A 27,981-nucleotide genomic window follows, 5' to 3' on the forward strand; every position below is an offset into this window, starting at 1 on the left:
CTTAAACCAATGAGAACTTGCATGACTCCGAAATAATTCATACGAGGAGTAGAACTTGCCTTTTTTATTTGTATTGTCCCTCTGCCTATCTTTCCATCCATTATCTGCCTATCTATTTCTCTCCTTCCATTCCTCCCACGGGTGGGGTGCCCCTTATAATGAAATGCAATGGAAATTCCATCTCTGTGAAGAGACCATAAAAATATCACACACTGAAGAAAAATAAAGATAATAATGTAAACCCGGATGAGACCACCGTAAATAAAATCTATTTTAACTAAGGAAGACTCAGTTTCCATTGGGACCATTGTTGTAGGTATTTGTTGAAGCTTAGATTTTTTGCTTTTACACATCACCACACCTTTTTTCTTTTTCCTTCTTTTTTATTTTTTTGGGGAAAAAATCATCATCACATTCTCCTTTCACACAACAAAAGATTGCTAGCTGTGTTACGGATACATCATCATCTGAGATTCCCTTCCCAGTCATCGCGTTTCAAATCACAATCTTGACTGTCCCTCATGGTTGAAGTAATACTGCATCAGGGCTTGTCTGCCAGTGGCGTGGGTGGATTGGGCCCAAAGCCTCTGCTTCTGAAGTCCAGCAGAAGCTCCTGGGACCCTCACATCTGCTTCTGAAAATCCCACTCGCACTCAGTTTGTATTTTGCCATCTGTTCAATAGACGTTTGTATTAACAGAGTCTTTACATTCTCTGGAGAACCCACGTTACAGGTATTGTCAGCTGTCCAGATCTGACTTACCTCAGAATCTACTGAAACCCGTTTTACAACCCTATAATAAAAATATACAATAACAGAAACGTATTTCCTTCTTTCTGACTGCATTTGTCTGGAAACAATAAAGAACACATCTTGATGTCAGTCTCCCAATTATTTAAAGCACAAAGAGAGAGAAAGAGAGTGAGAGAGAGAGAGAAAAACCTCACGTCCACCATACTACACAATACATTGTGAGCCCTATATATATAAACTACCCAATGTTGAAGCTATTGTTGTGTTCTTCTACTTCCAAAGTATGAAGTCCGTTCTACCCTGAGTATGGGTTCTTCAAACGGCCTTCGTAACAGGCTTGAAGTGGTCATCACCCAAGGGTAGAAGGTAAGTGTAATATGATTAGGTTGTATTCATTGTATTATGACTTTCAGAAAAAAGATATCTCTTGGTAATGAACAGCAGTTAACATATGCCAGGAAACCAGAGCACCAGTAAACAATTCTATACTCAAAACAAGCTCATGCTGACATTACAGAACCATTTACAATTCTTTTGGTTGTAACCCTCCCTCCTCCCCCCAAAAAAGTTGAAATTTTAGTGACTTTCCCTTCTCTAAAGAGATGTAAACTTTATTCTCAGACCTGGGTCCTTTCACGTTTACACTTAATGGTGTGTGTAAATGTATCTGTATGTTTCTATATTTTTTTTAAAAAAGAAACCCAACTATCCTCATTTCCTACTTTGTGTTTGTGATATGGACTGATAGGAAAAGTAACCGGCACAGCCTGAGAAAGTAGCTTGCAAGCCTGAGAATTCAGGAATTTAAAAAAAAAAGATGACATACTTGTAAGCAGGGAGAAAAGATAAAATTCTGCTGGTCTGAAGGAATGAGATGGCAAAATAAAATAAAATAAAATAAAAAAGATCAAGGGTTCTGAAACAATCTTTCGCCTAGCTCTGTCCCAAAACCACAACAGGCGTCCCTGGATATCCCAGTGACTCCTATGAGGAAGACATTCTTCTGACATTACCAAATACGAAAGTATTTTTTCCAAACTCTCATTGACCGAATGAATGTGGGAATTAACATCTGCTTCTTTGCAATCTGGTGGGGGAAATGGCCCCCTTAGAGAGATGTTGAAAATAAAAAAACCCAAGAGAAAGAAAGAAAAAAAAGGAGAGATTAAACGAGTAGCTAACTGCTCATTACAGAAAACAACATCAACTAAAAACATATGGGTGAACGGGGTATTAAATGGATGGCAGCTACTTACGGGAAGGAGGTAAATTGGTAACTATAACATGCTAAAATAAATTTTTATCCCTCCCTCCCTTCCTCCCCAAAATTAAATGTGCAAAATATATTCACCATGCCAACAATTATGACTATTTATAGACCTTTTGTCTATGACCTCCTCTTAACAGCTCCCTGATTTGCCTGGATTGTTTTGTTACAATAAAAAGCGCTTGAAAACCTACAGCAGTGCAAGTTGATGAAATAATTACATTCTCTAACACTGTGCTTGGATCACGCGGCTATGCTATGGTACAGTTTTTACTCTTTTGCCTTTTTCGGCTGTGTAACTGTCCTCGGCCACCCAGCGTAGAAGACTTAGGCATGCTGTATGAGCCGTATTTGTGAAGAAGATCTTCATTAGTGACGTACTGGAGTCGGCTTGGTTGTGGAATCGGTTCTCCCAGGAAGTAGCCTTCATTGTCAGATTCGGAGGAGGAGGAGCAGGTGGAGCACCAGTCGTATTCAGCAAAGTAGGGTCCCCATCTCTCACCAAAGTGATTTTGCAAAGCCAGGTCTGAGACAGTCCTTGGACACTGACCGTACAGGTTTCTCCGGGTGTTCTGCTCCATGGTCTCCCGGCAACTTCTCTGCTGCAAAAACTGGTCGTAGTCCTCTCTGGCTCGTAGAGAGGGCCTCTCTTTCAACTTATAGTTTTGTTCACTAGTGAGATGAAGAGCATTATCTGACCGGGAACGCCTGGACCGTCGGGGCCGGTGGGGGCGGTAACGCCGATCGTCCTCTCGGATGTTAGTTCGTCTGGGTGTGCGTTCGCTCATCGGGGGATGTCTGATATTGTCTTGCCCAGCTAATTTTTTACTGGCCATCCCACCTTCATAATCAAAGCTCTGGTGCATCCTTCCGTGAGATGAGGTATCCCTGTATCCAATGGGATTGGCAAGATTGTGTAGGTTGGCGTCAACATCTTGGTACTGCTGAACAGAAATTAGGCTGCGGACAGATTCGGCACTTCTAAACTGTACAGAGGAATTGAGGGTCCCCATGTTACTCATCTTCTCTGAGACGTTCATTCCTGAATCTTTGCTTAGATCTGGCATGGAGAATCGGGACAGGTGTTCTTGTCGCTTGGCACCACCATCTGCAGACAGACCTTTTCAAAAAAAGAGAGAGGAACAAAAAGATATAGTGATTCTTATCCACATGCTCAATTAGTTTTAAAATTATTATTGGATCTTTGATGTGTTTAAAATTTTAAATGAAGACACACTGCCAATACCTGTGACTCTTTGTACTTTTTAGGTATATGTGATATCCAGAATAACTTCATATTCTTTTGATCTATTAACTGAGACTCAAACGCTAGAGGGTGATAATGATGGTAATAAAGAGATGTAAATTTAGATATTCTAGAGTACAACTTTAATCAATCTTTCAACTGAAATTCTAATCATTAGAATTCTGTCATTAGAAATAGACTTTTGTTCTCTTACACCAGGGATGTCAAACTCAATTTCATTGAGGGCTGCATCAGGGTTGTGTTTGACCTCAGGGGGGCCGGGGGGGAGCATGGCCAGCTTGACATCACTCATGTTGGGGGTGTCTGTGGTGGCCCAAGCACTCTGCCAGTGAAAATGGGTCCCGAGCTCCGTTTTTGGCTGCAATGGCCTCCTGCAACTCTCTGCCAGTGAAAATGGAGCTTCCAAAGGTCCTGGCAAGCTCTGATTTCACTGTGTGGCGGTCCTTAACTGTTTCCAGGGTGGCGTCGTGGGCCAGAACCCTGAGAACCCTGCAGGCTGGATCCGGCCCCTGAGCCTTGAGTTTGACACCCTGTCTTACACTGTAGTCTTGTCTATTAACTTTATCTCTCCGTGTATCTGTATCTACCTATATTGCCTTCAAGTCAGTTTTTTTAGTTCCTAGTAATTGCATGGACAAGTTTCTGCTTTTTTACTTCCAAAGGTTTTGGGAAATAGTTTGTCATTGCCTCCTTCCTAGGGCTGAGACAGAGTGACTGGCCCAAAGTCACACACCTGGCTTTGAGCCTAAGATGGGATTAGAACTCAGTCTCCCACTAATTCTTCATCCCTATACATTATAGAATATGTTTATCTCTCTCTCTCTCTCTCTCTCTCTCTCTCTCTCTCACACACACACACACACACACACACACACACACACACACACACACACACAGAGCTCATTCTCCTATACTGTATGCATTATTTTTGTTACCCAAAGCCTATTATTCCACCAGGTCCATTTTCATTTTCCATTAGTATAACTCTACATATAAATGTGGCACTTCGTAAAATAGTTATTTTTATTCTGTTCCATGCAGCCTTTCTTTCCTTACATCCATTTCCCATTCATTTTCCTATCCTGCCATCTATACTTTTCTGTACAGGTTTAATACTTTCTCTTCTTGCAATCTTTCTACTCTTATTCTTGTTTCTTTTACTACTTTCCTTTTCTTCTAAGTTCACATTGCCTTTAGGTCTGCCCACATTATGAATCTCTCATTAAGCTTATATCAAGAGAGCAAATGCCACTTCCTTCTAACACTGATGGTGTTACATAGTTTGGTAATGAAATGTGTGCAAGAAAACAACCAAAGTCAGAGAGCACCAAGGACCCTGAGCTATTCTCTTCCATCAGTACTGTTAAACCTTCACCAATTCTCCCAAAAACTTTCAAAATATTAAATCAAATCAATCATGTTTTTATCATGTTCATCCCTTTCCATCAAAAATATATGCTTAAAAGCCCATATTGATAACAAACCTTTTTCTAAAAAGATGCTGACCAAACTATCACCATTTTTATCTATTCTTGGTTTTCCACATGACTCACTTTTTCCTGTATTGTTTTATTCTCACCCATCCATCTTGTCAACTAACAAAATATAATTATATCTATATTTATAACTTTCTCCATATTGCATTCATGGCAATATGAGAGAAAGATATATTGTAGAACATTGCATTATTTTTCTCCAAAGCTTATTCCAGATTCTATCGTTTCCAGCAAATGATTCTATCCCAATCATTTGTTGGAAAATAACTTGAAACTATCATCATCCAATGCTGTATGAGCAGTATCATTCATCCTATGAATTCTTACTTTCACATGAACTTACTGCAATCTAGATTTAATTCTGAGTTATGGTCAAAGATGAGCTGTCAAAAAACAAAGAGAGGCAGAGTACAAAATGTAAAACCTTTTTTTAAAAAAAAAAACACTTGAAATTCACAAAGATATGTGGAAACCAATTAATTCTGACCATATCACAAGAAGACACCGTGGCTAAGCAGTTAAAATGTTGGGCTTGTTGAATGGAAAGCTAGCAGCCCGGGTTCAAGTAACGGGAACTCACCCAGACGATGGGGTGAGCTCCCGTTACTTGCCACAGCTCGTGCCAACCTAGCAGTTTGACAGCATGCAAATGTGAGTAGATAAATAGGTACCACTTTGGTGGGAAGGTAACAGCACTCTATGGTGTCATGGTGGTCACATGATCACAAAAATGACTTTGGGTTAATGGCCTTGAAACAGAGAGGAGCACCACCTGCTAAAGTCGGCAACAACTAGTGGAGTAAAATCCGCTGGGAACTCCTTTAACTTTTTTTAAGGTCACAAGAAGATTAGACAAATGTATGCAATTAATAATCAAGTATAGTATAGCTTTAATAGTAATAGCACCTGTGAAAAAATTAGCCATCTTTCTAGGTATTTCTGCAGATACTTTGGGGCCAACTGATGGCAAGCTTTCTCTTCATCAGACCTGACAAGACAGTTTAGGAGGAAGAAAAGCCAATCCGAATTAGAAAGGCAATGGTGTTCCACCCCAAATTACTCCCATAGGGACTAAGCTTCAATTGCTTTAAAGATCTGTGTTTTCTCTTTTAACTTTATATTGACTCTCCTGAATGAACCAATGAAACCAAATACCAGGTTGTAAGACTGTAGTAGTCAAGAATTTTGCATTTTCTTTTTTTTCCCCCAGGATGACTGAAAACTGTAAAAGAATCAAGGGAAATGTTTCCTTAAACATCCATTTAAACCAAAATCTAAGGTGTCAGAGTACCTAAAAGCTCCTTAAATGAAGTAGACAGGATTCCTAACCTAATGAGTTTTATACTTGAGGTTCCTCAGAACATATTGATCCTAAACCTTTGGATTGGACCATTTGTGAGAATTTGAGTTTTTAGAAATCCAAATTTGGGAACCAGAAAACAAAAGGGGAATCACTTCAGTTTTGCAGATAGTTAAAGCAACGAGTACATAATAATAATTTATGCTACCAGCAAATACTAAATTGCATTGACAGTCCTATGGGTCTAATCTGCGACAGCTTTTATTTATTTTTTTCAGGCAGCAAAGAAGGGTTGAAAAATAATTCACAGATATTTAAAGGCTTTAGTTTGCCCTACAATGTTGCTATTTATTTTCCATTGGCGGATAAAGTCGGCAAGCTTTCCCACCAAAGAGTACAGTTAAAAAAAAAAAGAATAATGAGATACTTTTTCCAGAGAACAAGGCTTCAACACACTGCCTTAAACCAAATTGCATTTTTTTACCACCCAAAATAAATATAAAAATAATCTGAAATGGACTTATTAGCCAATTCTGGATAATATAAATTTATATTAATATCAATCCTAAAAAGAAAAGAAGCTAGCGTGAAGTCTGCTTTATGTTCTTCTGGGTAAGGAGGCATCCTGGGGCGGAATCTCACTTGTTCTGAAATGCTTTCATGAAATGCCACCATTAAAATTAAAGAGTTTTTAATCAACAGAAGGCGCTGCCAGCTTTGCCGAAATCCTATCTTTAGGAATTGAATTGATTACTGCCAATAATCTAGAGGGCATCAATTCATGTTTTCTAACATATATTTTTAGCTGCCAAAGGTGCTTTTTTCAAGAAGCAACTGGACTTTCTGTTTTTTTCTTTGAAGACGTTTCACTTCTCACCCAAAAAGCTTCTTCAGCTTTGACTAGACGGTGGGGAATGGAAGGATTCAGAGTTGAAGAAGCTTCTTAGATGAGAAGTGAAATGTCTTCAAAGAAAAACCAGAAAGTCCAGTTACCCTTTGAGACAACCATGACCTGGATGATTGAGAATCTCCATAGATACATTTTATAGCTCTTTCATTTTCACATAGACCTCAACGTACAACTGGTAATGGAGTCTGCAATTTCGGTCATAAAACATGATAGTTGTTACGCGGGTCACCATATATCGGTGACCTTTTTTGCCGCAGTCATAAAGCAAAGTACTCATAAAGTGAATACCATGGTTGTTAAGCCAACTTATTGTTCTCTATGGGTCTTTGGGGTGTGTGTGTCAGAAACCAAAACTAAAAACAAGTTCCTGGCAAAACCAGGAAAAATATGGTCATGTGAATATAAGTGCTACTGATTGCCAAGTGCCCAAAATGTGGTCACATGGCTACATGGGGGTGGGTAGGGTGGGTGCTCTCAGAACTTCAAATCTATATTGTAAATCTCTTGAGGTGTGTTGTAACCTCAAATGACCGCTATGCAAATAGTCATAAATCAAGGAAAGCAAAGAAGTGAGCTAGGGCCTTGAAATATCAATTTCTTTTCCAGTACATTTCTATGGAAATTCTCAGTCACTCAGGTCATGGTTGTCCCAAAGGTGCTATTTTAACCCCAGGAGGTGACTGGTCTTTCTTGTTTTTCTCTGAAGACGTTTCGCTTCTCATCTAAAAAGCTTCTTCAACTCAAAAGCTTTGAATCCTTCCATTCCTCACCATCCAGTCAGAGCTGAAGAAGCTTCTCAGATGAGAAGCGAAGCACCTTCAAAGAAAAACAAGAAAGTCCAGTTGCCTCCTTTTAAAAAAAATCGCATCTTTGGGATCTTTTTATAGTACCCCCCAAAAGCGACAAAGAACCTTTATCATGAACCAAAAAATTATTGGGTTCTATAACCTCTCAGGGTTTGAAATGAACATTAGAACCATCATTACAAAGGTACAACAAAGAATTTTCTTCCTACACCAACTTAGGAAGTTCAGACTGCCCCGGAAGCTGTTGACCCAGTTCTACAGAGGAATTATTGAGTCTCATCTGTACTTCCATAATAGTTTGGTTTGGTACAGCAACCAAACAGGACAGGTACAGACTCCAATTGATACTCAGAACTGCAGAATAAACAATTACAACCAGCCTGCCTTCCACTGAGTATTGTTCTATGTCTAAGTACAACCCATGTTGTACAGTTGTAGTATTTATCCTTCTCATCTTCTCTACTACCCCCTCTTATTGGTATCATATTATGATTATTATTACTCTGTTGATTTGCATGTACATTGAGAACTTTGGCACGAAAGACAAATTTCTTGTGCGTCTTGGCCAAATAAAGTGTTCTAATCATAAAACTACCATTGCATTATTTCATATGTTAAGAAAATTCTTCAGTTTTTCCTTCCATACTTCAGCAATATCCAAAAACACAACTGATGGATGCAGAAGACAGCAAACATATCCAACACACGGTCTTCCTCCTCTTTTCCCAATAACAAAAACTCTGTGAAGTGAGTCCAAAATCACACAGATTATTATTATTTTGTCTAAGGTGGGACTAGAACCCATGATTTCCAGCCTGATGCCTTAACCATTAGATCAGCTGGCTCTATTAATTTTTGTATCTGTTGTGTAGACCATGGCAAAGTATAGAAGCAACTTCTATATGTTAAGGCTTACTGAAGAATCTGAATGATGGTCAGGAAGCAACAGTTAGACAAGAATCCAGCACAACGAAATTGGGAAAATGTGCAAAGGCAATTTTCATAGGTTATTTCTGATTAGGAGAAAATTATTTTTTGTTTCTTTTAAGACTTGGTATTTTGCATCATTTGTCTGCCACTCTGAGCCTTTTTAGAACTGAGTGACATCAAATGATGGAAATGAATACTGAAAGGAAATAAAAATTGGAACTAAAATTGCTAGGAGAAACATTATCAACCAGACGTATGTATATAATACCACTCTGAGTGCAAACCATTTGATATTCAATATTAAAGTACATACTAAGATCATCTCAATAGGAAATATCAATCCAAGTCAAATGAGTTAGAGTTTAAGTAATAACAGGTTATTATTTTCCAAGGCTCAAAAATTCGCAGAAATAGTGATCATAGGCATTACCTAAAGAAATAGCTGAAATATGGGAGATAGAATGGGATAATCAAGTCTGTCAAAATATTAAAATGGAAAAATGTGATATTGACAACAAAGGTACTGAATATCGAAGCCCCAGTTTCCCCAGCTATAAAATCATTTTGAGAGCTGGACCAACAGAAAGAGGACAAATGGACATCTTTAAGTTTTAGTGCTGGAAAACAGAGCTGAGAATAGTTATAAACCAAAGAAGAACAAATTATTCAATATCAGATAAATGAGGTGATTCCTGAATGCCACCTCAGTGGAAGTACTAATTATCAATCTTACCCCAAAAGAGAATAGCTAAAAGAGATAGAGAGAGGAGGAAGGAAGTCAGGATACAATCAAATTTAGCAACAGCTGAATTCCATTCTCTTCCATAAAATGATCTATCCTTTTTTTAAAAGAAAAAACAGGTTTAAAAAGATATGAAAATCCACCTAATAATAAATCATGTTTAAAGATATATGAATATCCACCTAATAATCATAAAAATATATGAATATCCATCTAATAATATTATTTGGAGAACAATAAAATATTTTTTCTGTGGGAATTGAGAACTGTCTGTACCCGGTTTTGGCTCAAGTAAGATCGTGTATAACTTTTCATCAGATGTAATATGAAAAAAAGAGAAAGAGAGAGAGAGAGAGAGAGATCTAATAATAAAACAATATATCTGACAGCAGTAAGTCATTTTTTTCAATCTATCAGGTAATTTTAAGAGAGTGTGGAAGAATTCAAGGTGTTTCAAACATTTCATGTAATGAAAATATGACATATACCTTGCATTTGTACCCTTATCCTGTTCAATCATTAATAGTGGAAAACAAAAACCTGAAGCAATTTCATCTTATAACTTTGCAAGATATCCCTGTTTGAACAATCCATTTGAAACCATGGGCGTTCCATGGTTTCACCCTAAGGTTCATGCCACTTTTTCTTTTCTTTTTAATCTTAGCATTTTCATCAAAGTTGACAGATTTTCTTTTTCAGTATTTACAATTTGTATCTCCCATTTTTTTTTGAAAAAAATACATATAACTTCGTGCTAATAAAAAACAAGCAATTTTTTTTTAAAAAAATCACTGACTAATAAAGCTTGCTCTCAGCCATAGCCACTAAGCCCATACTGAGGACACATATATTCAATTTGGAGATTGTTGCAAATAGCACATATTAAATTAATTAAGTGATTGTACAGCTGACAAAGATGAGTACATTAATGTTATAAAGTTCATGATCTCGTGTCAGATGAATCACAGAATGTAAGGAACAATAATGGCTAATTCAAGGCTGAATTCGGTATCTCTGTCCATGTTTAGTTCTTAATTCCACAGCAAAAACCTATTTAATTGTTGATATTGCTGAGACTTGCTAAGCTAGAATTCCATCTTTCACCTTCTCTCTCTCTCTGTATATCTGTGTGTGTGTGTGTGTGTGTGTGTGTGTATACACACACACACAGTGCAGAAGCCTGATGATGGCAGATGGGATTCTGCCGAAATGTTGCTACAACTTTAAAAGCACAACTATAATGACGTGGGAAAATACCCGAACAAAGCTGAATACTATTTGTTTTTGTAGATTTTCACGGGTACAGGTATGTAGGTCTAGGTGTGTTCAGGTCTTTTCCCATGTAAGATTAAGAATGTCTTGGTGACATTTCGGCAAGGTCCCACTCACCATCTTCAGGCTGGTGCTTTTGGCTTCATGCCAGTGCAAGCAGTGTGTGATCGGAGCTGCCATCTCTCTAGACATACTGGTGATGGGGGCTTCTGTGCTGTGCTGGTTGGCTGAGCTGCCTCTTGATTGGTTAATGGAGTTGATGTTGGTTTCATGGGCTGTGTGATGGCCTTGTGAGTTTTGTTGTGGAGATATCCTGGATCTTGTGCTGTAATCTCCTGGCTCGTTTGTTTTGTAGTGATCTTTTTTCCATTAGCCTCTCGTGTTTTAATGGCTTGGGTAATGGGTTGTGTGATGGGCTTGCGAGTTCTTTTGTTGTGGTATCCTGGGTCCTGCGTTATAATCTCCTGGGTCGTTTGTGTTTTGATCTCTTTTCCATTAGCCTCCTGTGTAGTAACAGCTTGGGTAATGGGTTGTGTGATGACCTTGTGAGACTTATTGCTGTGGTATCCTTGGTCTTGGGCTGTGATATCCTGGGTCATTTGCTGTGTTGCAACTTCTTGAGTTCTTGTGGTGTAATCCCCGAGTTTTCTGATATGATATCCCAAGCAGGTGGCTGTGATGTAGCATTCTGGGTTTTAGTCTGGCTTCAAGTTTGGGGTCTGGGTCTGTGTTCTTGGCGTGTGTCAGCTTGTTTGGTTTTGGGGTCAGGGGGGTGCAACAGCTGGCAAAGCAGCCATGGTCTGTTTTCTGGATGGTGGTTGTCCTTCGTTTATAGGATGGGCTTGGGCCTGATGAGGAGGATTGGTGGTGGTGTCCCATGTTGTTTTGAAAACAAAACAAACCAGCCAACCAGCCCAGCACACCAGCCCCCACCACCAGTATTTATAGAGAGACGGCAGCTCCGATCACACACTGCTTGCACTGGCACGAAGCCGAAAGCACCAGCCTGAGGATGGCGAGTGGGACCTCACCGAAACGTCACCAAGATACTCTTAATCTTACATGGGAAAAGACCCAAACACACCTAGACCTACACACACATACACACACACACACACACATGGATCTTTGGTTCTTTGGGTTTTCTCCCGCGTAAAATTGGAAGTATCTAGGGGACGTTTCGATGAAGTCTCATTCATCATCTTCAGGCTTGTGTCTTCAGCTTTGTGCTTCTCGGAATTATGTGAGCTTGCAGCTGCTTCTTCCTTTTAACTGCTAGTGGGGGTGTGACTTGATTGGGTGGAGGCTTGGCTGTGTTCTGATTGGGTGGGGCTGTGTTCTGATTGGTTGGGGCTTTGGCTGTGTTCTGACTGGTTGGGGGTTGGCTGTGTTCTGATTGGCTGGGGGTGTGTTCTGTTCAGGTGGGGGCTTGGTTGTGCTCAGGTTAGTCTTAGTTGCCGGGGGATTTGAGCTGATGAGCTGTGATCCTGTTGTTTGGCTTCAGTTTGTGGTCGTGCCATATCTTCATGGTGGGTGTCTGTGTGTAGGAATGTGAGGTCACATAAAATGGAAGCTCTTTGGACTTCAAGTTTTTCATAAGTCCTGGTCAGATGGTGGGTTTCCTCCCTGTAGAGGTGCAATATTTGTTTTCTGAGGTTTTCGCGGGTATTTGTATGTGGATGCCCACCATGAAGATGTGGCACGACCACAAACGCGAAGCCAAACAACAGGATCACAGCTCACCAGCTCAAATCCCCCGGTAACTAAGACTAACCTGAGCACAACCAAGCCCCCACCTGAACAGAACACACCCCAGCCAATCAGAACACAGCCAACCTCCCAACCAATCAGAACACAGCCAAACCCCCACCCAATCAATTCACACCCCCACTAGAAGTTAAAAGGAAGAAGCAGCTGCAAGCTCACATTATTCCCGAGAAGCACAAAGCTGAAGACACAAGCCTGAAGATGATGAATGAGACTTCATTGAAACATCGCCTAGAAACTTCCAATTTTACGCAGGAGAAAACCTGAATAACCAAAGATCCACATACAAATACCCGCGAAAACCTCAGAAAACATACACACACACACACACACACACACACACACACACCCCAATGATATAGCCATTCCATCTATAACTCATGTGGGTATTCACCGATGCCTTAAAGCATTAATACCATATTGCTCTAAGGAATACCATTTTCTCTAAAATGAAGGTTTAGTGCTCTCACGAAAGCACTTTAAAATCTCCAATTAGTTGGAATATCAATGGGAGACTTATCGAGTGGGCTAAAACCTGTAAGTACTTAAGTGTTTACATTCAATCTTCCACCTGCTGGACCAGCCAATCTAGTGAGCTTAAAATTAGAGCTTAAATATCATCCCTTCTGATTACTGATGTGCAACTCAACTTGGTAATAACTATGTCCCAGCAGCAATTGCAATTTTTAAAGCTAAAGTTCTGAGCTTGATGCTGTAGGGTGCTCGGTTGTGTATTTACAAGAATACTTCAAACCTCCTATTAATCAGATTCATAAAGCGGAATTAAGATTCATAAATCAGAATTCCTAAAAGCCACAACATGTTTCCCTTACTCAACTTCCAATGCCCCCACATGGCTAGAATTAGGCTGGCTTTTTTTTCTTGTCTTAGTTTCTGGATGAAGCAAATTCTCTAGGAAACATTCTGGGTCCATCTTGATAGATAAGTTTATCTCCTCTCTAAAGAGGCAGATAATCACAACCTGATATACTGAGATTTTGTTTTTCCAGCAGTATCCATCCTTGAATATCAATGGATTTTGACAGAAAATGGATATGAAATATCTCATAATACCATAAGCATCAAATGACATATTGGAATATCTTAGCTTTATTATCTTTCAGATTTGTTGCTTATCCCACCTTTTTCTATGTTCATCTGATTTTCTTATTTCTACCTCCTGTGCTCTTATGTTCTTTCAAAACATATAATAAAGAAATGAGCAAAAATGGATCCTTGGCCCCAATTAAGTCATATGAATCACTTGAAAATACAAATTATCTGAGGCTCGTTATAGGCTACCTATTCTTCTTGGCAATGAATGTTATCTTGCTTTATGCTGTATATTTGATTGACTTGTTCCTTTTTGAAGTGTTCATATAAAAACCCCCAAAGCTAAAAAGAAATGCAAGGTAATAAATAATATCAACCGCATAACGGCGAGGAATTAGACAAGAAAATAACTACACCCAACAGAGAAAGCTGATCCAAACACTACAGCAAAATTGTTGCTAATACGAACAAGGCGGCAGCCAAATAGATCTCCTACATTACAACAAAGTTTTCGAAAATCTGGGCATGGCAACAAAAGAAGACTGTGCCCTGCAGTTTTGCCAGATTGATTGACTAATTGACTATTTGCCAAAATTGATTGACTAATTGATTGAGTGACTAATCGACTGACGTCAGGTTGTGACTACTTAAATTTTTTGCATGTTGATCTAACCTGATCCATCAGATCTTGTAACAGTGTACCCACTGCCACTGTAACGGTATGTGGGATGACCTTGGGAGACAGGTGGAAGAGCTGCAGACTAGGCAACTGTTAGACAAATGGCCACTGAGTCTGCAGAAGGAATATGGGTGCAGCAAACATCTCATAAGGGACCTTGCCTATTTTTTTGGACTGTAAAGGTGAGGGTGGATTTACAGGCGGCTGTTACATATAAGTTGGGCTGACAAAATTAGAAAAGAGGAGATGATAAGCCTCCTAGGAAAGCCAAGGGAAATCATAAAAACCATTAAAAAGCGAAAGTTAGAATATTTTGGACGTGTGATGTGACACCTGGAAAAACACGGCATACTTCACTTAATCCTCCAGGGAAAGATTGAAGGTCCAGGCAGAAGAAGAACATCATGGCTTCAAAATCTAAGCACTGGTTTGGACAAAACTCAGCAGCACTTTTTCGTGCGGCTGTTGATAAAAATAGGATCGCCAACGTTCGGTGACAGATAGGGCACAACAAGGAGAAGAAAGGTGAGGAGGGAGAGATACACTTCCAGACTTGTCAGATTCTGTCAATGTAACCTTTACAATAAAGTTAGAGCTACTGTGCTTCTTGTTTGTGCTACCTTGTAAGGGTAACAGTAACCGAATCCATCTATTTTGCTGCTGATTGTCCGAATACTCACGGCAAATTAACAGGGCATTTAATAGAGGTTCTGTCAATGACCATACTTAACTCATAAATTGTGTGTGGCAGATGAGTAGTATATGGTTGCCAATAATAAACCACGACAAACACTTTTTTTGTACGAATTTCAATCTAAAATATACACTGAATAGAATAAGGGTCATGGTATATTTGTTGAATTTATTAGCAAATTTACAGACTAGAATGGATATACTAGTAGTGATAGATATTTTCTTGGACACTTTGCATTCTCAATTGAGTAACACATAAAAGGGTGCTTCTTATGAAAGAATCCTTAATCATATTAGAACTTGTTCCTTTCCTAAAGGTAGTTGCTAATAAAATCTGTAAAACAATAAATATTAATACTTTCATCTAAATTCACCTATGTCATGCCATTGAGATTCATTGCACCCTTATTTTTTTTAATTTAAAAATAAACTTTATTAAAGGTTAAAAGAAGTATGTACAATACGTAATATATGACATTTCATTACAAATGAAATCAATAGGAAAAACATAATGAGTAAACATAAAACATATATATTTCTTATCAATTAGATGGTGTGTTCCTTTCTCGAAAACAATTTTACTAATATTCATTTCCTGTTTCTGGTAAATACTCTTAATCTAACCACTTTATTTTTCCATTCCTTATCTTTTTATTCCCTGGTTTTTATCTTTAATCCAATTGTACCATTTTCCCCAAACTGTACTATATTTTGAGTCTACCTCATCCTTTAATTTTTGGGTAAGTACGTCCATTTCAGCACAATCAAAAACCTTCTGAATTATCAAATTGTTTGTTGGCATTTGGTCACCCTTCCAGCATTGTGCCAACCCAATTCTTGCTGCTGTAATTATATGGAGAATTAAGTATTTCATTGCATCCTTCTTAAATGGATCTCTGACCTAGAAAGAAGCACAATGATAAAATCTAAGTTTGATTTTCAATCATGAGATGGAGCAGGGGGTCTTCAAAGTTGAAAGTTTTAAGACTTGTGGGCTTCAACTCCCAGAATTCCTCCTCCAGTCATGTAAGCTCAGGAATTCTGGGAGTTGAAGTCCACAGGTCTTAAACTTGCCAAGTTTGTATATCCTTGTGATGGAATATGGGGAGCTATCCTTTTTAAAGGAAACAAACAAAACCTCCTATAATTTGAAAAAGGGTATAAGGAATAGTTTTATCCCTGCGCAGCAGAGGGCAGTAGTGCTCAAACACACAATGAATGAAAACATTTACCAACTCTTTATGATTACCAATCATCAATCTATAAGAACCCAATAATCAGAAGGGTGAGATATAAACCAAAATAGAATACCTTTGTTATGAATATAAGTCTGAAAATATGATGCCCACAGTCAATAATCACAGATATTATCCATTCAATTCAAATGATCTGTCATATGGACAGAGAAACAAAATTCTGCTTGGTCATGGCTTTGTTCTTATTAAACAGTTTGTTTTCCACTTCAGTTTATACTATATAGCAGTTTTTCTCTACCTGATGCTCCCCGAGTATTGCAATATGGAAAAAGCTGGGATAAATTCCCAATTTCCTATCTAGACAATGGGGATACATAGTATTTCTAGAATAAAGACTGGTTTGTGATTTAAAAAGGATGATTAGTTTGGGGCAAGTTAACTTTTTATGCTGGCAACCCTATGCATTCAATATCACAAAGATGGATCTATATTACTGAGAAAATATGTAAGTATATGAAGCACTCTTTGAGATTGCAATGAGAATAAGTAAAATTTGAACTTCCTGACTAAAGTGGAATGCTTTCAAAATGCCTTTTAAAAAAATAATCAGAGTGGCTACTAATGGAAATAATATTATGTTAGGGACAAAAAGTGCAGACTGAGAGCTCTATATGGCCTGCCAGCATTCTGTCCAAAGCCCTAAAAATGGGACTGTTTTTTTTATTTTTTATTTAAATTTCTGGGAGTATCAAAAAGAACCTTGGAACTTTAAGCATTCTATATACTCAAAAGAACCAATTTTGGTATTTCAACCTCTTCCTACTCTCAGATCCTGTCTCAGTTTCCTTTTGGAGTGTGGCCCTCAATATGTCACACACAGCTTGTTCTGAACCTTAAGCTGACAGATATTGCACCGTCTGTCTCTATTATCTGGAGGTTTCCCTTCCTGACATTTTCTGTAACTGAGTCCTGGAAAATGGAAAGGTTTTACCTGTAAATTTCTGTGAACTTCAGGAATTACTAGTTATAAAAACATGCCGCTACATTAAAACCATTATATAAGGATATTTTAGGTCATAAAATGTATCAACCTAAGATCTATCAATTGATTTGGTACTTAACTCACTATATTTACACATATACAGCTCAAAATATTTGAATAAAAGTGTTCCTCTCGAGAGGATCTTGAAACAGGGGTGTTTATTTTTCTTTCTACTACAGCCTAAAAACTAAAGCCAGAAGGCTGTAACTCCATGTTGACTTCAAACTGCCTTCTTTCTTTCTATAAATGAAGGCTTCTGAAAGTTAACAATTAAAAAAATAATAATCCCCAAATGTATAAATGACTACATTCTAAAATAAACCTAAACACAGTATCAAGCTAACATGGGGGGAGGAAAAATGTTCAAGAAACTTTTCCCATATATCTCTGCTTGTTGAAAAATCCCTAGCCACAATGTCATACTAACTCTTCAGTTGCTGCACAACTGAAAAAGTAATTCTAATGCCTTACTAAATTACTAAAAGTAATTCTAATTCATCAGTTCATTCAGATTGGAGGATCTGCACCCTGAACTCAACCAGACCCCTTGTCTGTGTTCCATTCCATAGAGGAGAAAAATGGTGGTCAATCAGGATCGAGCTGGGAGGGACTTTGGAAGTCTTCTAGTCCAGTGGTCTCCAACCTTGGCAACTTTAAGACTTGTGGACTTCAATTCCCAGAATTCCTCAGCCAGCTTTGTTGACTGGAGAATTCTGGGAGTCGAAGTCCACAAGTCTTAAAGCTGCCAAGGTTGGAGACCACTGTTCTAGTCCAATCCTTTGCTCAAGCAGGATATTCTATACCTGTGATGGTGAACCTATGGCACACGTGCCAGAGCCCTCTCTCTGGGCAAGCGAGCCATCACCCATCTCCGCTCTGCCGTGCATGCACTCATGCCTCTTGCCGGTCTTCGGATCTCTGGGTACATGCACAGGGTGTCTCATGCACATGTGGGATGGGCACGTGATGGGGGGGTCATACTTGCATGCACGGGGTGGGGCACATGTGCAGGGGGATCATGCACACATGCAAGGGGTCACACATGCATGCAAGGGGGACGGGGTGCATACACAGGGCGCACGTGCATTGCATTTTGGGGATGTGCATGCACGTGCTTTGGGCACTTAGTGCCGAAAAGGTTAGCCATCACTGTCCAATCTCTAGTGATGGAGAAACCACAACTTCTGAAGGTAAGGTGTTCTACTGGTTAATTGTTCTCACTGTTAGGAATTTTCTTCTTAGTTCTAAGTTGCTTCTCTCCTTGATTAATTTTCATCCATTGTTTCTTGTCTTTCTTCCTGGTAATTTGCAAAACAAGCTGACCCCCTCTTCTTTGTTGGCAGCCCCTAAAATACTGGAATACCGCTATCATGTCACCCCTAGTCCTTCTTTTCTCTAGACAAGCCACTCCCAATTCCTGCAACCATTCTTCATATGTTTTGGTCTCCAGGCTTTTAATCATGTCAGTTGCTCTTTGGTGGGCAAATAGGTTTAAGGGAAATCCATTCCTGATCTTTACGCTGAGGAACTCCTGGTGCATGTGCTGTGTATTGTTTTACTGCTTTATGGAATGACAATGCCTTCATTATCATTCCATAAAGCAGTAAAACAATACACAGCACATGCTTTCTGAGTTATCCAGTTTAAGCTTATCTTGAGGGAAAGGGAATCACTGATATAATGTTCATTTTAATTGTATTGGAAAAACCAGACTTTACTTTCCCTGGATGGGTACGTTCTGGTTTATGTAGAGCTAACAGGGTTATGATTCTATTTTTTCCCAATCGGCTGATATTTATCAGTTGCAAATTGAAATGTCTCAAACATTAAGAGCAGAACCAAGAACTCTTGTTCATCCTTTAGTACATTATTTAGTACATAAGCTAGGATAAAAGCCATTGATAAAGCACTAATAAATTTTTTTTATTGCCTGAACTCCCTTCTCATTTTGGAGCAAGAGAAAGAATCAGTTACATAGAACTACTGATTTTGTATGTTAAAAATCTGCTTTATTTGGGAAGCCCCATGATTTGACTTTTTTATCTTTTGAGAAATTGTAACAACCCTTATATATATCTAAAGCAATTGGCCTGGAATATGATCTGAAGATGCTTGGTTTGATAACTCCCAAGTTCTCCCTGATCCAGGAGGAATTTTCCATACATTGAAATTTTTGCTAAATTCAACTTTTCAGGTTTTTTTTAAAGTCTACTAAAGATTTGAGAAGTTTCAGGTAGCCACTTCAACTCTTAGTTTCCACACAGGAAATAAGATGACCATATAGAACAGTTAGTTTGAACATAAAAGCATTTTCCAGGTCCTCAATAACTGGGGAAAACCATACATAGATTTTAGAAAGAATTAGTAGAATACACGGAAGATGGTCTTCTCAGTAGTTTCAATAACTTCATAGTAATAAACAACATATATAACTTTGCTCTAAGTTTCAAGATGCATTAAGAATCTCTCTGAAATATGATGCATTTCTTTGTAGGTTCTTAGAAAGGAAGTAAATGTGCTAAAGAGTATCCGGCCTCTCTCAGGATTCCCCTCCTTTTTAATGTCTGTCTGTCTGTCTGTCTGTCTGTCTGTCTGTCTATCTATCTATCTATCTATCTATCTATCTATCTATCTATCTAATCTGTCTACCTATCATCCATTCATCCATCTAACCAACTTTCCATCTATCATCAATCTATCTGTCTATCTTATGAGAGGAAAGCTTGTAGTTGAGTTGGTTTTAGGTTACAGATATAGTGTTAGACTTCATCTATTTCTTTAGCTCGGGGCAGCTAATAGTTAAAATCATGTTCAGAATCCCTACCAAAAAATCTATAGTCACCACGGAAATAATGAATAAGCTCCACCAATATAAACAAAACATTAACAACATAAAAAATTATAAACCTCTAATTGTGCCTGTCTATCCAATAAGATCTGATAGAGTTGGCATGCTCCAGGTCCTGTCATTCAAGCACTATTACCTGGTGAGACCTCCTCTGTTAATGTGCGTGCTCTATGGTAATTATGTGCAAACACCCTGAGCTGGATTGTCAAGCAGCTATGTAGATAAATAAATATGAAGACTAGCTTGTGAGCCAAAAGAAAACAACTCAGGCTATTAATCAGAAAAGAATATTATCTGGGTGGATTGACCACATTAAAGAAAAAAAAAAACAACCTATGTTCTGATTCCTTCTGTGTCACTGGCTGCCCCCAGATAATGGGGGAACTTCTTAACACACTGAACTATTCATTACTATTTCTTCACATTATGAAGGAAAAGACCTGAGGTTGCCATCTTGGCTAAAAGCCATGTATGCTGTTCTTTACAACTAATTCCAGCCTGTAAGCACAAACCACACCTCCCCAGGAAGCAAAGTAGTCAGTCTGTCTGCTCCTTCTTGTCAACTCTTCCCTTCTTTCATCTCCCATGTAGTTCTGCTGAAAAATCATTTTGTGAAAATGTTCTTCAGAGCACATCAGACAACAGATGGGGATGAGGCGGGCGGGCTAGAAGTATTGATGGGTGAGATCTTCTGTAGAAGGAATCCAAGCAGCCATCACCGACTGGGTGAATGTTCTTCTTTCTTGTCACAAACTAACATCCTATAATTCACCCCATCCCCCAAAGCAGACACACGGGGATTTCTCTGATTACTTGGAGGGCTGGATTTGTTTTTGGCAGTGGTGTGAAGCTCATGGGCTATGAAGATGACGGAGCTCAGAAAGTATTTCAGCTTAGAACAGAATCTCTTCCTCCCCCCTCCCCACCCTGCACTTTCAAAATCAAACACAGAATGTTTATTTTGGCACTTGTCCTTCTTCGTCTTTTGTCTTTTTCCAAAAACTCTTTGAATAAACTCATTTGCAAATTCTTCATCATGTGTACTAAACCCAAGCCATGCATCCCATCAGTAACTCTGCCTAGAGTTCCATTTACAGGCTTTTGGGAAGTAAGACAAAAAAAAGGGGAGAGCAGAATGCAAGTTGCCTGTTTTGCAAATACGATTTTCTAGATACTGAGTTTTTGGCATGTAGTTCTGTCAGGAACATTTTATTAAGATCAAATATTAGTGGTCAGAAAATCTCAGCGTGAATCTGCCCACTGTCTCCTCACAATTTCAGTGGAATGAAAAAAAACAAACCATTAACTATGAAAACACTTGGATATCACAACCTTGTTTTGTTGAAAAATTCCTTTGTTCTTCAAGAGACAACAAAAGCACAGTGCGTTTGTTCTTCACAATACCCTATTCCTCATGAGACTGGATTCAGAATTTCAGTCCAATGAATGTATCCAAATCTGGAATTTGGATCAGAATTCAAAGTGGAAGGAAATGTTTGTAGAGATAAGCTGCTTCTCGCACATGAATGAATGAATTCTTTATTGGCCAAGTGTGATTAGACACACAAGGAATTTGTCTTGGTGCATATCTCCTATCATTTCAGATAATCCATCAATCCTCCAGGAAAAAAAAACCCAGGTAACCAAAGACTAGCAAATAAAATGAAGGAGGGGAATAAATAAAAGAGCTGTTCCAGGCAGAACATCAGAGGCCTTTCATGAATGGAAGGAATTACTGAATTCATGGAAGGGTGATTCCTTATCCAAACAAATGAGATCTTTGACATTTTGAGGCCAACATGCACACTGATAGGCCCTAGTTTTACTTCAGAATTTCTTCCAAATAAAATCCATGGTGTCCTATTATAAATTTCCATTTGTTTTAAATTTTACAAGTGGCAAGATGGCATATGATATATTGGTCCCTAAAGAATATTATTTTCGCGATTACAGGGTTGGCATACATTTCTGCTGTTGTGAAAGACATTATAACAAGACTTGGATTCTACAGATTACAAACTCTCTCCTAATCTCAAAAAACATTTAGAGTTAGGAACTCACCATCCAATCCATTAATACCAATAAATAACAATTTGGCTTTGAGAATTAAAGTGGGGCTGGCATAATGACACAAGACATCTAAGACTTATTTCAAGTTCTGTAAACTGAAATCTGTAGGAGATGGGGATAGCGTTTGAGGTTTGGGAATGCAAACTTCTTCCTATTGTACTGAGTCTGGAAAAACTCCTTTTCTAATGATTCAATATGAATTGAAATCCACAGGGTGCAATCCAGGAATGACAATTTTTGAGCAAAGAATCCTAAAACAAAGACAGTCCATTTTATTAGCACAGCCAGAAATCAAGATAAAGGCATCCAGGAACTGTAATTATGAAATAATTCTCTTCTTTATCTTTCCCCTTTCTTCTTCAGTCTCCAAAAAAGGAAAAGAGTAACTTTGTTTTTTTAAAGATAAAAGATGCATGCAAAAATTCCCTTTTGGCTCCTAACAGGAAAAGAGTGGCAAAAGAGATGAAAATACAGATTTGTTCAGATCTTAAATTGCAACATAAAAGAACCTCCAAGGAAAATATAAAGTTCTGGCACATCCTCAACATGATGCTGATCTGGTCCTTTTTAAAGAGAAGCCTGCTATGAAGAAGTTCTAAGCTGAAAGACCACACAATGACTGGGCGTCATAGAGACAATAAATATGGGCGTCAAAATATTAGACGTTTTATACAGAAATGAACAAAGGATAGTCTCAAGCAGTTTCAGAAATATGATACCCCTTCTAAAAATCCATCATTCTGCATCTATTACTAAGCTGACTAAATTGAAGAATTAAGTTTAAAGCATTGCTTACAAGACTGCTATTGGCAATTTTTGTTTTATTAATTGCAATATTTGGAGATTTGGTGACTTTAATAGTCATGTCTAACATAGACCTAGCCTGACAGCTATTTCTGAAATGCTCATCAGATCTATAAGTAACTTCAGCTAAAAATTCACTGGTGAGAAAAGTAAGATTCTACATATAGACAAGAAAAACCAAAGGTATAGTATAGGTGGTACCTGGCTCAATAACAGTAACTTCAAGAGGAATCTTAAACCACTTACAGTAAATACCAGCCAGCAGTTTGCTGTAGCTGCCAAAAAAGCTAATGCATGACTAGGCTGCAATAACAAAGGGATAGAATCAAGATTATGTGAAGTGTTACTACTACTTTATAAAGCCTTGGTAAGACCACACTTGAAATACTGCATCCAGTTGTGAAGGGAAGAAGAAGAGGGAGTCAAGCTATTCTCCAAAGCACTGGAAGGTAGAAGCAGCAGCAATAGATGGAAACTAATCAAGAAGAGAAGCAACTTAGAACTAAGGAGATATTTCCTTACAAATAGAACAATTAATCAGTGGAACGATTTGTCTCCAGAAATTGTGGATGCTCTAATACTGGAGGTTTTTAAGAAGAGATTGGACAACGATTTGTCTGAAATAATATGGTCTTAGCTGGGGATTGGACTAGAAGACCCCCAAGGTACTTTCCAATTCTGTTATTCTGTTACTTCTGTACTGTGGCACCTTTATAGGACAACAAAGTACAACAGTGTGTGTTTTATGAGTTTAACATCAGCAGACACACATGGGCACATTCTCTGAGGTAAAGGTATATTTTAAAGCACCCTGCCAATGAAAATGCACAATAATTTGGCACGGTAATATTTGGGCATATACCATATTTTGCAACAATTTGACTTCAGTTCACTAATAATTTAGAATCATGTAGAATGAAAAATGACTTTCTGTAAGACATTTTAAATAATGGGTGGTGTTTTCATCCTCTGGCTTTGCTTACCATAATTGCCCTCAGGTTTCCCTGAGAGCAGACACATTTATGCACATTGTTAAGCAGAATGTGGATTTCTAGGCTCAAGTGTTACTCAACTGTGACTGCTCTTGCACAACAGTTTAACTTCTTCACAAGATCATGATTCTGCAAATACGTTATAATGAGAATGCCATTCTATTTTTTAAAATAAACTTTATTGAATTTTTATTACATTAAAAACATAAAAAATATATCACTCAGTAACAGCTATTTGTGGTGCTTATCATATAACAACTATTGTGAATGCCATTCTAAATATACCTGGAGGAAAGATGGAACAGAAATGCCATGACAAAATGAAAGATTTTCAAAATATTTTTGAAAATTTCACCAAGTTTATCAGAATTCAGCAGATTCATGGATTACCGTATATTTTGAACTATAAGACACACTTCCCCCCCAAAATGGACGGAAATATCTGTGTGTCTTATAGAGAGAATGTTGCTGAACGCTTTGGCCATTTTTGGCCTCCGTGCGCCCCATTTTTGCCATCTGCACTCCCCAATGTTGGCCTCCAGGCATTCTGTTTTTAACCCATTCCAGGCGGTGATGCCTGCAACGGGCCAAAAACGAGACACGTGAAGGCCAAAAATGGGGCGCGCGGGGTGGCGATCCCCACAGCCTGGAACAGCTGATTGGCAATATTCTGGGAGGCTGATCCAACCACCAATTAGCTGCTTGTGCTAAATCAGGCTGTGCTAAAGTTGACCAGGTTGTTTGTTTCAAGGAGGCAAATTGCTGGGAGGCAGAGACAATTTTGTTTTCTTGTTTTCCTCCCCAAAAGCTAGGTGTATCTTATGGTCTGGAGCATCTTATAGTGCAAAAAAATGTGGTATATGGAAATTTCTGGAAGCAGATTGCAGTTGAAACACACAACAAAGATTGACCACAAGGAAAAAAAAATATGAGAATTACTTCTCATTCTTTATAATTCTAAATAATTTCAACACTTTGCCTTTCCTTTCTAGCTATTCAGTATGTGCAAAAACATCCCCAACTTGCTTATTTTTTTAAGGCCATCCAACCAGTGGTAGTATGCTACCAGTTCGGACCAGTTCATCTGAACTGGTAGTAAAAAAAAAAGGTGATGATCAGCTGAGAGGAGGAAAAAAATCCTCCCACAATCAGCTGAGAGGAAAAAGAAGAGAAAAGCGCAGGATTGGCCCTCCCACCTGCCCCTGCGCTTTTCTCTTCTTTATCCTCTCAGCTGATTGGCGCTGCAGGTCTCAGTTGGTGTGGAGAAAGCTGCACACAGGCGTTAGGCAAAGCACGCCCACCAAGCCACGCCCACCAACTGGTGATAAAACAATTTGAATCCCACCACCGCACCCAACTCCAAAAACACTCTGGGCATTTTGCAATATTTAAAACATACAATTTAAAATGAATGACTGTCTAGACTCCCCCATTCAAAAAAGAACAACCCCTAATATCATTCAAAAAGTATTCATCAGACAAACGACCTAAGTGTGGGAATAGAACCAGGTCTCTAGATACTTATGTAACATTTATGAGGTGAGAGACATATACATTGTGGAGGGAGGGTGGTTCCTGAAGGCAGGGACTGCACAAGTCCTTAACCTGACAATATGACAACTGACAGTCGAGATCGCATCAACTCTGCCTACATGTGTACCTATAGCAATAGCAATAGCACTTATCTACCACTTCACAGAAGCCCATCAGAAGCCTACTGACACTTCTGGTCCATGCATATTCAACTCCTATGCTCAGACATCTTGAGACTCTAGAGTTGAGACTCTACAAAGATTGCAGAGAACAGCAACCAAGATTACTTAGGGGACTGGAGGAAAAACATACAATGAATGGTTGCAGGAACTGGGCACGGCTACTCTAGTGAAGAGAAGGACCAGGGGAGACATGATAGCAGTGTTCCAATATTTGAGGGGCTGCCACAGAGAGGAAAGGCTCAAGCTATTTTCCAAAGCACTTGAAGGCCAGACAAGGAATAATGGAAGGAAACTGAACAAGGAGAGATTTAACCTGGAAATAAGGAGAAATTTTCTGGCAGTGAGAACAATCAACCACTGAACAGCTTGCCTTCAGAAATTGTGGGAGCTTCATCACTGGAAGCTTTCAAGAAGAGACTGGACTGCCATCTGTCAGCAATGGTGGAGGGTCTGCTAATTGGGTGGAGGGTTGGACAAGATGATCTACAAGGTCCCTTTCAACTCTGTTATGTTAATCTGTTAAGTGATCTTACATTTTACAAATTCTAACTAATGTGAAGAACCATTTTAGAAGCATTTCACACTATATCTGCCACTTATCAATAGCTACTTTTTATGAAGAATAGACCTTTTAGAGAAAGGTTTCCTGTAAGGATATTTTTTTATCTTCCTTATGGTTTGCATCTAACTTGTACATACAAACAACAAACACACACACACAAACACACACACAAACACACATACACACAAATTCAAGTAATAGAATTCTGAATTCTGGTTGGCTTTGTTCCCTATGTCAGGAATGTTCCAATGTAAGTCTGCCTGTGACTTGTTTACCTCAGAACAATGCTTCATTTGAGACCAAACTTGGAATCTGCAGAAATTAACAGAGAGCCAATATATAAAAGAAAACTCAAAGATATAAACAAGAGCGCAGTAGGAGAAGAAAAAAGGGAAATCAAGGAGGGCCAAGAGACAAAAGAGAAAACCAGGGAGACAGCTGAGTCAACTTGTTCTCAACTCCAATGTTCAGACTAGTCCAAAGCTGGGCTCATTCAAACTCTGTATACTTCACCTGTACACACACAGAGTGATCAATCTTTATGGCTCATTTTAAGAGTATTAGAAACTGATAGGTCAGTCAATTGATCTGTTATCTCAGTATGGTACGGTCTATAAGGAGAGCCCAGAATCTGAAGGTTTGAAGGAGCCATTCAGTCTATTGATTCCTACCGCCTGCTGATGGCAGGACTCCAACTGAAATGGACTCCCAACTATTCTTGACCTGTGTTTGCCCTGTCTCTGCTTGATTACAACCAATGATGAAGAGCTCACAATCACCCCAAGAATTGGTTTCATTATTCAAGTTGTCCTTATCATCATCAGGTTTTCCCTGATGTTCAAATTTCCTTCCTGTAACTTTAACCAATTATGACCTAATGCGATGATAAAGAACAGGTTACATTCTTATTCTCTGTATTACCCCCGAGTCCCCCTCAATCTTTGGCTTGTCAGGACTAAACACATCCCATCCCTTTAATCACTCATTCTTGAAGGCTGCTCTAGAAATTAATATGCAATTCCCAAGTCTAGCTGGAGACTCCAGGTATCCAATTGAAATTGCTTTGTATGCAAAGCAGATAACCTAACGCCAAACTATGCTCTTTTCCAACAGCAGCTGGAGGCTACAATGTTTATTTATTTATTTATTATTTTAATTAATTTATTTATTTTTGTCAATTGCTTACAAAATAATAGGTATAAGTAAAAACATAGTTATGAATACATGGATACATATTAAGAAAAATAAAAATAAAAGAAACAATAGGACAGGGACGGTAGGCACGTTGGTGCGCTTATGCACGACCCCTACAGACCTCTTAGGAAAGAGGTAAGGTCAATAGTAGACAATCTAAGGTTAAAGTTTTTGGGGTTTGGGGAAGAAACCACAGAGTCAGGTAGAGTATTCCAGACATTGACCACTCTGTTGTTGAAGTCGTATTTCCTGCAATCAAGTTTGGTGCGATTAACCTTGGGTTTGTATCTATTGTTTGCTCTAATGTTGTTACGGTTGAAGCTGAAGTATTCATTGACAGGTAGGACATTGCAATGTATGATTTTATATACTATACTTAGATCGGACTGAAGGTGGCGTAGTTCTAGGTTTTCTAGGTCTAGAATTTCGAGTCTGGTGGCATAAGGTATGAGGAGTCGTCGTACACTTCTGCCTGGGACTTTGGCATTACTCCTGGAGTAGGGCTGCCATCTCAGCAAACCCCTGCTGCCCTTGGTATGAGGCAATTTCCTTCTGGCTCGGTTGTAGCACAAAGCTCAGATAGCAAAAGGTTAAATTTTCAATTCACAGTGAGGAAACTTCAT

General features: G+C 38.7%; 1 protein-coding gene across 3 annotated transcripts in view; it reads right to left on the reverse strand.

The window, feature by feature from the left end:
* Positions 1-362: 362 nt before the first annotated feature.
* The window catches only part of PRICKLE2 (prickle planar cell polarity protein 2), a 340,264-nt gene continuing 312,645 nt past the window's right edge, over positions 363-27,981 (reverse strand). For all 3 annotated transcript variants that reach the window (XM_087923606.1, XM_087923607.1, XM_087923608.1), the window contains one exon: positions 363-3,140. In XM_087923606.1, coding sequence (XP_087779732.1) covers positions 2,272-3,140 — 869 coding nt within the window. In that variant the 3' untranslated portion in view covers positions 363-2,271. The remainder of the gene's footprint in view (positions 3,141-27,981) is intronic.

Source organism: Pseudonaja textilis, chromosome 2 (assembly GCF_049901715.1).
Source record: "Pseudonaja textilis isolate UNSWEBS1 chromosome 2, rPseTex1.2, whole genome shotgun sequence".
Lineage (NCBI taxonomy): Eukaryota > Metazoa > Chordata > Lepidosauria > Squamata > Elapidae > Pseudonaja > Pseudonaja textilis.